At 41.7% G+C, this 10791-nt stretch overlaps 1 protein-coding gene across 1 annotated transcript in view; it reads right to left on the bottom strand.

Annotated features, from left to right (window-relative positions):
- Window positions 1-7281, bottom strand: part of CSTF3 (cleavage stimulation factor subunit 3) — a 56698-nt gene extending 49417 nt beyond the window's left edge. Inside the window, exon 1 of the mRNA XM_083725132.1 lies at window positions 6872-7281. Coding sequence (XP_083581258.1) covers window positions 6872-6901 — 30 coding nt within the window. The 5' untranslated portion in view covers window positions 6902-7281. The remainder of the gene's footprint in view (window positions 1-6871) is intronic.
- Window positions 7282-10791: the final 3510 nt, after the last annotated feature.

The following is a 10791-nucleotide window of genomic DNA, read 5'->3' on the forward strand; positions in this document are numbered from 1 at the left end:
CCCACTTTTTCACATTCCATTCCATTCAAAGCAAAAGGGTTCAAATGAGCAAAACTACTAAGAAGAATAATGTAAGTATGAGCATAGTTGGTTTGCAGGACTGTGTCATGACTTAGTCCTCTGGCTTTTAGCTTTAATTCAGCAGAACATTATACCAGGATGTTCGAACAGGTAGAGCATTCGAACAGGTAGAGAAATCCATGAACGGGACTTAATATTTTACTTTAAAAAAAAATTAACACCACCACCCTTAAACTTGAAATAATCAGTTTATTAAATTTATTGATTTCTGCAAAAATATGGGGTCTACGTTGTTTACTCATGCAATTCATGAGTGGTTAATGTTGTTGTTGTTTAGTCGTTTAGTGTCCGACTCTTTGTGACCCCATGGACCAGAGCACGCCAGGTTAATGTACAGTGGTTAATATACAGTGTACAATGTACAGTGTATCTATTCTTTTGCATGTTTTCTCTCATTCTATATAAAGGTATCTTTGCAAAATAGTAACTACTACAACAACCAGTCTGACTTGACTTCAGCAGAGGTAATGAAGGTAAATGCAACTTTGGCATAAAACAGAATCCCAATGTCACAATGAACTGAGCTTATGAGACTCAGCTACAAAAAATCAATATGGACTCATTCATATAAGCTCAAACAGTCCTATGGCTAAGATTTCTAACAGTATTCATTTATTAATTAGATTTATTATATTGTTAACTATTATTATATCCCTAACACATGCAGTGACAACCATTAAGTTAAACAAAATAACAATAAATTTAAATTTACAGCATGTAATACTTTATCTGTTCCTGCCACAATACACCACTAAACTCACCTTCACTAACAAAGCCCTGGATGAAAAAGTATTAATTAGCATCTAAAACAAAGCAGAGTTGGTGTCAATTGCAATTTTGTGGCAGGGCATTCATTCTAAAGGCCCTCTCCCATAGGACTCTACATGGAATAGCAAGGGCATCTCCAGTAGATCTTGCAGGCCAGGTAGGATGAAATGTTGCAGCTGCCTTGGGAACCTTCAAGTTGAAGGGAAACGTTTGTTACCCAATGCTGTCTGTAGCTGAACAGAACAGCAATGGAAAGTGACAGTCCTGTTGTCTGAGCAAAGGTCTATTGGCACAACACTAGCTGCCATCCAGAACAAATAACACAACCACCTTGAATAGGGCTTGGTGGCATATAGGCAGCCAGTGCAGACTGGCGTTACATTGTTCTACTTGGCTGAATTAGTCAAAACTGTAGCAGCAATGGTCTGAACCAGTTGCAGCTTTCAAACCATTTTCAGTCCAACCTAGAGTACGTTACAGTAATCTGATAATTGTGTGGGTATCCCAATTGTGCAGAGACACAAAATCAGGTACTTTCACACTGAAATTCCTCTACAGACACCATACAGCTGTTACAGAAAGTGGCAGTAATGTCAAGGGTGGGACTACAAGCAGGGCCTCTCCTATATTTGTAGCCTATGGGCTACAAATGAAAATGCATGATCTAACATGCAATCCTTATTACAGCACTCTCTGACTAGGGAACCTGCATTTCATTTTCAGATTTGTAGTAAGAAAGAAAAAAAGATGGCAGACCTGACAAACTTCATGGGGAGAGGCATGTGATATGTGGAGCTGAACAGTGCAGGGTGGTTAAAATAATTCTAATTAAACGTTATTTGTAACATGCGGCTTAAAAAAATAATAACCTGCCTAAAAAGAAATTTAATTTAACACCCATATGTCTACACTTACTCTGAAAACTGAATCATGACCAACTATCAAAAACAAAATTCAAGGTCCTTAAAAATGAATAAAAGATAAAGCACTGGGAGGGGTCCACTGAGGATAGATAGATTATAATAATAACAGATTAATAGTGTTGTATTATATTAAAAGTACTGTATATTTATAACTGTGGATTTCCTAATGGACCCATTATAGCAAGTTGTTATGTGTACTAGAATTCAAGAGTTGTCATAATGAATCCCAACTTAATCATCCACTACATGCTATTGTATCTCTATTATGCCTCCCACTATTTCAGTTTGCATTTTTTCCAGTTCTTTAGTTATGAATATTTATTCTTTATCGAACATGAGCATTTACTTTCTATCACCTTTCCCTAGGAACTACCATTTTTAACTGGCACCTAGAAAGCTAAGAACAATGCATTTTAATGGTTGCAGCATTTAGTAAACATGCATGATTGCACAGGAAATATATGAATACCAAAAATGAGAAACAATTTACATCTATGATTTAAATTGGTCTTTTTTACAATTTAAATCAATCAACCCTATGATAATTTAAGTGTGAATAGCATGAAGCAAAAGAATCTCACTGAAAGAGGTGCAGTAAGCTACTTCTTATTATGAAAGAACATATCTCTATCTGCCCTTCCAAGCCTAAGAAAGCGATCAACAGATATGAGTTCTCAATCTCAGCTGCACACTGCTGCCTCCCATTGCAATACATGTGTGGCTGGAGGACTGCCTTTGTATTCATTCTACAGGACAGCAAAACTACTTGGACATTCACTATTGGTCTTTCTTCTCAAGTCAAGAAAGACAGCTCCCTGTCTACTGTCCTGTAGTAAAATAGAACAAGGTTAAGCAACCAATGATGCACGCACAGACATTTTCCAAACTGGGCAATACGTGAGAAGTAGAAGTGGGTGTGTTTGAAATATGAAGCTTCAATGAACCAACTGATTCAAGATATAATAGAGAAGGGACAGTTATATAGTTAACAAAAGATGCAGTCATAAAACTTCTTGTGTAATTTCTGAGCTTCAGATATTTTATGCAATTCTCCATTTCCTTAGAAATGGGAGCAGCACATACTGGGACTGATGAAATTAGCTGTCTGGAACAACACAATAAGGAAATGGTACACATAGCATGTTCTTACATTAATCTACCTTAACTAAGCACATTATGAAACCTTCCTTGACTGGTTAACTGTTGCTGCTGGGTTGAGAGAATGGATAGTATTCAAACACAGGCTCAAGAATTGAGTTTTAAACCAGTCATAAATGTATTACAGCTGATGAAAATGCAAAATGTTAAACCCAGCCAGGTGACAAAAATTATATCGAGTGTTACCATTCTTAAAATTTATGTGGGAATGAATGAGGTAAAAAATGACTGTGCTTTGCTGTAAGATCAATTAATAACATTTATTTGATGGCAGTGAAAACCAGTGAATGAGCCATTTACCGCCTTCCTTCTTTCCTCTGACGTTGTACTGTTGAACTGGTCATAAGGAGGGAGGAGGAGAGCAGAGCACTGATAATGTGTGACGTATATTAATACTCCTTCCATTTGCCTGTGGGACCATATTAAAAAGTTTGAAAACCACTTGGTTACAGAGTGGCAATCTTCACCTAAGTCTTTCCTCATTTATTGTCTGTCAAGGAACCTATGCACATTGCAGAGGATTCAGGCAATAGTCAAAGATGCAAACTCAATTAACATTGTGGGCTATTGCCACTGCCTTACATGAACTGTACTCTAGAATGCATCCCAAACTCCCATGCATTCCCATGAGTGATCCACTCTGGCTGAGTTGAGTCTGAAGTCAGGAGCCATGCCACATATAGTGCTAAGAATTCCAATGCTGGAACACCAGTGCATGTTTGCCTTATTGCACTTATTTATGGCAGACCTACCATGGAGATTAAGAGCCTAAGGCCTATGTAGCAAACATACACGAACAGTTTTTGGCCGGTGAACATTACTTTGGATTAGACAAAACTGTAGTGTTTATGTTTATATTAAGTAGATTCCACACTCATGCAAGTTCTGAGACAGATAGCCTGATAAGTTCTCATTTTTATTATAAATTCTGCAGAAACTAAAATCATTTGCACATTTATTAGCAAGGAAGTTCCACTGGACTCAGTAGGACATGCATCTTCATATAATTATTCTTAACTTTGTTCTTCCTAAACTGAAATACAACCAAGACATTTGGAATCCTTTTCCATGTAAAGGTATTGCTAGCAACTACCGTTTCACTTCAGTTTCCCAAGCCTGTGATACTATGGCCATGGATTTTAAACAGTTGTCTGTATTTTTACAGCAGAGCTTTCCAAACTGTCATGAAAAATTATGTGTGTCGGCTGCAGTGTGTAGGTGTGTTATGCGAACACTCTTATAAGGGATTAGTTTAATCTCTGGTTTGCTAGTAAAATTGAATTACTGTGTCGCGAAATGTTGCATGTTTAAAAAGTGTGTCACCAGTGTGCAAAGTTTGGAAAGCTCTGCTCTACAGAAAAGAACTTCAACAAGATTTGAAACTGTCTTCCAACACTTTTGTTGGCGACTTCTGTCTCTTAAAGCAAAAGCAACAGTGTGCTCCAATATTTGGTGTATGCACACATTTATTCCTTGAATGGTTTTGAGAATGTTCAAGTTATACTCAACTTCACTCCTGCCCCTGCTTAATCACGAGGCCTACCCCTCCCATGCTAGTGAAATGAATAAAAAAAACTGTGGCTGGAATAAATAACTGCACAACAGGAAGACATCCCAACATAGCTCCTTCTGTTATCCAGGCTGCAGCAGTGGATATACAGGAGTCTAAGCCATGTCTCCAGCTTCAGTTCTCAGCTTGTACTACTGAGACATCAGGTTTGATAAAATGAGGTTCGGAGGGCTTAAAAGATAACCCCCCCCAACAATCCTTCATCCAGACTACTGCATCCAAAGATACTTGGATTTGTTTTTATTTGTTGCAGCAGTAAGTGAAAACCAGGGATCCTTCCAGTTTGGAGGCAGTATGTTCTGTGGGAAATGCAATGGACTTTCAAGTAACAGAAGGAGGGTTCTTCTTATGTTTGTATTATATAAGAGCAGCTATGCCTCTCCAGAAACTCTGTCACCTTTGCAGAAGCAAAGCAAACTATAGTACCATCTATCATCCTGGTTTCATGCACTCTGCCAAAATAATTTACTTCCTCCTATAGGAGACTAGGGACGCAGGGACACAGGTGGCGCTGTGGGTTAAAGCCTCAGCGCCTAGGACTTGCCGATGAAAAGGTCGGCGGTTCGAATCCCTGCGGCGGGGTGCGCTCCCGCTGCTCGGTCCCAACGCCTGCCAACCTAGCAGTTCGAAAGCACCTCCGGGTGCAAGTAGATAAATAGGGACCGCTTACCAGCGGGAAGGTAAACGGCGTTTCCGTGTGCGGCTCTGGCTCGCCAGAGCAGCGATGTCACGCTGGCCACGTGACCCGGAAGTGTCTCCGGACAGCGCTGGCCCCTGGCCTCTTAAGTGAGATGGGCGCACAACCCCAGAGTCTGTCAAGACTGGTCCGTACGGGCAGGGGTACCTTTACCTTTTTACCTATAGGAGACTAGACTGGTTAGTGAAATTTAGCCTGCCATGTCCAATATTACCTTGATGTACCCAAACCCAACCAAAGAGCACTACTAACAAGAAGGAACATAATCAAAATTTCACAGGCAGAATAGTTGGTGGAGAAAGATTTAGTTTTTCCCCAGCTGACAAAAAAAGGAAGCAATCAGGAAGGACTATCCATATGCACATACAAAACTTTTATATCTGATCACCTGAGATTTAAACTCAGCACCCAGAAATAAATCCAACAGGAAGCAATCCTTGGCATCCACTTGGTTCAACAGAAACCAGTGGCATATGTTACTTAAAATGTATTGAAGGAATCATTAACTGCAATCCTAACTTTAAAAGCAGAGTTATGTTTGTTTTGTGATCTGCAAATTTAATGTGAATACCAAATAAATAAAAATAAGCTAAAGGGCTTGTGGAACCTCCTTCACTTGAAAAGCTGTGTTCTATTTGTTTTATATCGTATATTATGTTTCTAACCTCAACAGTAATTTGCCACACAGTTGGGAGGCAGCTTCTGTTTTAAGAGAAACAAACTGGCCTCACAACTTCAGTGCATGTGATGTTTGGATTCTGGCTAGTGCCTTCAGTATATGTCTACCTTGGATACAATTCTAACCTTAAAGGTACCCCCCCACACAAAAGTAGTCTCTTTCACAAAGCACACCATAATATTATATTTCTGTAATATTAAACTCTTTTATTAAAAATAAAATTTAAAGCAGTTTCATTCAACTTTTGAGCACATCCACACCTACTTTGAATACACAAAATCGGGTACATAGAACTCAACAGTTTATTCCTAAAACAAAACCTGTATAAACCTTTAAACCCAGCTTCATGAAACTGCAGTGCGTTAAATTACGCTTTCCTGCGTTCTAGTAGTATAAAGTTGTAAGCATTCGCCTATTATCTCACACGTGGAAATTTGAATGGAAAGACGCCCCCTCAGCGTCCGAGCAATTAAGTCCACGAGGGAAAATACATTAAGGCCTCAACGCTGTACACATTCTCGTAAGGGCCGCTGAACAAAGCGGGGGCATAGCTTGCTTCCGACTAAGTGCACACTGGATCAGCTTTAAATTAAGGCCTTAATACTAGGATTAATATCAATCTTAAATACCCTTACCGGGCACAGGGACCTCGAAAGGGCTGGGTTCTAAACAAGCATTTTCGGTCATGGTTCCAGCCAGCTACTGAGTTGAATGGGGAGAAATCACTGGGGCGAGTTGGAAGATGGGAAAATATTAAATTCTGAAACTCAACAGGCTCTACGAACTGGGGGAGCAGGGCTGAAAACTGAGAAGAGGCCTCAGCACAAAGGCGCGCACGTTACACAGGCCCGACCCCGCACCACCCTGAAAATCGCCATTTTCACCTCTTCCAGGCCTCGGTCGTCCTACCAGGCCCAACCCTATTCCCCCCGCCCTCGAAACAACTCCCCCGCCAAGTGAGACTGGCTCAGCTCGGGAGGGCCCTGGTCGCTCACCTGGTCGCCGGCGGGAGCTTCTCCAGACATGGCAGGCTAAAACAGGCCCCCGAAGGGGGTGGGAAGAAGCGGCCTCGGGTATTTAATGTGTGCACTTGACCCACGCCTCTTTCCTCCTCCCCCTCCCCAAACCCCCGCACACCTAGCAAGCTAGCCGGCCGGCCAGGCAGCCCACCAAATTGCCCCCTGCGTGCCGCTCCTGCCTAGTTCCGAGGAACAAAATGGCGGCCCAACCGCCCCACAACTCTAGTCTTCCTCAGTAAAGGATGGAGGCGGGGCCAACCGGGAAAGCGCGATGGCGCAAGGGCTGCTGGGAAAAGGAAGGAAGGAAGGAATTCGCGGCACAGTATGATAAAGGGGGCGGGGGACAGCGGCGCGCGAAGGGTTAAGCCGACAACCAGACCAGAACTTGAGCGAAGAGGATGCTGGGAACGAAGGCGGAAAAAAGGGGGGCAGCAAGGAAAACGCCCACAAGTTGAAAGGATGGTTAATCATGGGGGAAGGAAGCCGCAGGCGCTATTTGACGCCTCGGCATACCGTAGGCGGAGGGGAGCCGGATGTTGTTGAACTACAACTCCCATCAGCCCCGGGAAGCGTGGCCAACGGCCCGCGTTGATGGAAGGTGTAGTTCATCATCTGGCCAAAGGTTTTCCACACTTGCCATGTAGTATCTGTGAGAGGTGGTAGGCTGGCGTGGTCTGCGCCCTTCTTCCTCCTCATGGGCGTAGCCAGGATTCTTTTTTGGGGGGGCAGAACCTCAGTTTGCTATGTGTTTTTATTTATGGGGGCAGCCACGCCCATGTTGCTCCTCTTTTTTTTTTTTAAGAGACCCCCAAGCCGGAGCCTGATACAAGAGGCATGGACTTAGTTAAAAGCACGCTGAGCGCAGGAGTTGGCTTTGACCGAATGGAACTGAGCTTGCAGTCCGTTTTCTCAGTCGACAATTCAGTCCGTTCTCACAGTCTCAACCAATTGGGAGCCTTGCTCCTTTGCCAAGCATCTCTCTTCTTGCCATCCCCGCTCGCTTGCTTAATGGGTAGACCTGGACGCCGGGAATTCCAGTGCTTTACAATGAGTAAACTAAGAATCCCCCACATGCCACGTTTGCAGACACAGCTAGTTTCAGGGTATTGAAACTCCATCCCAGAATAGATGTGTACGTGATGGTGACAGGGGTGTGTGTGTGCACGTGTGCCTGCACGTAGAAATTTTGTGTTTCCAATTTCTAGAATGGAGCTCGGTTCAAAGACACATTCCAGGAAGGCAAAAGCATTCAAGAGGGATGCTGAGCAGGCCCTATGAGGGTCATGACCTGGTGAGAGAAGGGGATACCTTGGGGAGAATCCTAAAGGACAAATACAGAGGACTGGAAGTCTGCATTCAATATTTCTTTTGTTGTAAGACTTATAATGCTTGAGTAATACTTAGGATTACCTGAAATGTAACTGCTGGCACTGCATGGTTTTCTGAATACAGGACTGTACATCTTTCGCCCTTCTGCGTCCATGCAGTTCTCAATCTGTGCCAGGATAGCTGTGTGGTACATTTAAACTATCTGAAATGTGATTGACACCAACACTGAGCTTTTGGTATAAGGCAAAAGCTTGATTATTCACCCAGGCTTTAGCTGAAGTGTAAGGTTTGAATTAGATGGTGGGGCAGGGAGAGGTTGTAATTTATCTGCCTAAATATTCATGTTGTTTTATGTTAATATGTATGCCATTAATTTATATTTTATCATTACTCGCTCTAGAAGTGATTTAAAAACAAAACAATGAACAGCAGAATAGCAATAAATAACAAAGCGGAAAACACCAAGCTTTCATCTCAAGCATATTCCTATATGACTGGTGTTTGGGCCAAATGTTCTTTGAGTGTTGTAATAGGGAGGGGCTTCAAAGTAGGGAGGGATGAATCTATCAATTTCAGTTTCTCACAGAGTCTCATTTTTACAATCTTAAGCTTAGTTCCCCACAATTCTATATCATTTATTATTTGTTCTTGTTTTTTAAATAATTAAAATTCATTAGCATTTGAGTGCCAATATCTGCTTATACAAACATATTTTTTTATTATGTCCATGACAGGACATATACAAACATTTCTAATGCCGTTTTGCTTAATACACACACATCTTTGGAAAGCAATTATCACTATCAAAAAGCATTTTTGTATGTTATTTTTACACACATTTAACTTCATTACATGTATTTTTGTACATCTTACTTGTTTGGTGAACTGCATTGTAAAATTCAGAGATGTGAAAATTTTGTTTCAGTTTTTGTGTTGTTTCAGAAAGCAAACTTAATCAAATTTCTCCAGCATCCCTACTTCCAGCCCAGTGATTCTTGACACTTAGGATGCCTGCAAATGGGTTTTATTATCACTGCAGGCTGCCTGAAGCATACCTTGGACTTTAGTGGTTCTGGCAAAGTTGTCAACCACCTTACTTCTTTCAGATAGGAGGATTAGGCTGCTTTTGCCCTCCTAGAACCCACAGACAATTAAGGAATGACTATTTTTGTATAAAAGACACAAAAGTTTGTTGGACTTGATTCTGGATTGGCAATTGTCTGAACAGTTCTGTTTTCTTCTGTTACCTAAAAATCAGTAAAAATAAATTCTTCTGGGAAAAGATATTAAGTCAATGGCTTCAGTAGATAGGCTAACAATTGTCCGAGTCTGCTCTGCGAAGGGGAATATCTCTTATCTTCCCTGCCCGGCTAAGGAATTTTTATTTATTTATTTCTTTATTGCCAATCTGACTGGGTTAGTCCAGCCACTCTGGGTGGCTTCCAACAAACTGAAACACAATACAACATCAAACATAATAAACTTTTAAGATGTCTTCTTAAAAGTCAGATAGTTGTTTATTTCCTTGGCATCTGATGGGAGGGCATTCCACAGGGCAGGTGGAATGACCCATTCACAGCCTCTTCCTGAGAAAAGGACATTTGCTGGGATTTGGAGGGATCGGAATGTGCTATTGGGCTTAGTTAATTTTGTGGGGCATTGTACCTCATCTATGCTCAAGTAGTAAATGACTGCAAATGTTACAAAATGGCAATAAAGCCTCCAGTGATGTCCTTCCAGAGGAAATCAGACCCGGGGAGTAACTGCACCCCTGAAATGTATCCCCATTTGGAGAAGTGGGACAAGCATACCAATGTAATGGACTCCTGTGTGAGGAACGAGGGACTCTTGGAGTCATAGGTGCTCATGCTATGCTACTAATCTAAGGCCACATATGAGATGGGAAAACTAAGTATGGAGTCAAAACTGGAGCACGCTTCAATATAAAGTGACAAGTCTGGGGGACTTTTAAGAGACTCAACATAAGTGAATTCTTGGCTCTCCACAGGTTGTTGGGTTTTTTTAGATCATCCTGCAGGCTTTGTACTAGATCTGCTCCACTAGATGGCAGACTGACACAAATCCAGCAAGCTTTCCCTCACTGGACATGGAAGCAACAACTTTTTCCGTTGTTTGTAGGCAGCTCTTAATAGTTCCTAATATCATAAGATGCGCTCTAATCGAGCTGGAGTCTGAAATGCAAGCTGTTGTGGTTGTTGGGTTTTGCTTTTTTTACACAAATGTTTGCAGAGCTCAAGAGGCTACTTTTTGCCTGCCAGCTTTATGCCTCCGATGATCCTACGTATGGCATATACCCAGAATATTGGGTATATCTCAAAAAGGATATTGCCAAGCTGGAAAAGGGCAATGGAAATTATCAAGGGCCTGCAGTACTTTATGGAGGAAAGGCTACAGAGTTTGGAGGTTTTCTTTTGCTTTTTAGGGCAGCTAAGTGTGAGGAACAGGATGGAGGTTCAAACAATTTTGCAGGGGGTGGAGAAGCTGGAACTGAGAACAGAAGCAACAGCACAATACTAACCCCAGTCCCCTTTGAGTCAGCTGAATAC

This window comes from Podarcis gaigeae, assembly GCF_964106915.1.
Source record: "Podarcis gaigeae genome assembly, chromosome: 1".
In the NCBI taxonomy this organism is placed as follows: domain Eukaryota; kingdom Metazoa; phylum Chordata; class Lepidosauria; order Squamata; family Lacertidae; genus Podarcis; species Podarcis gaigeae.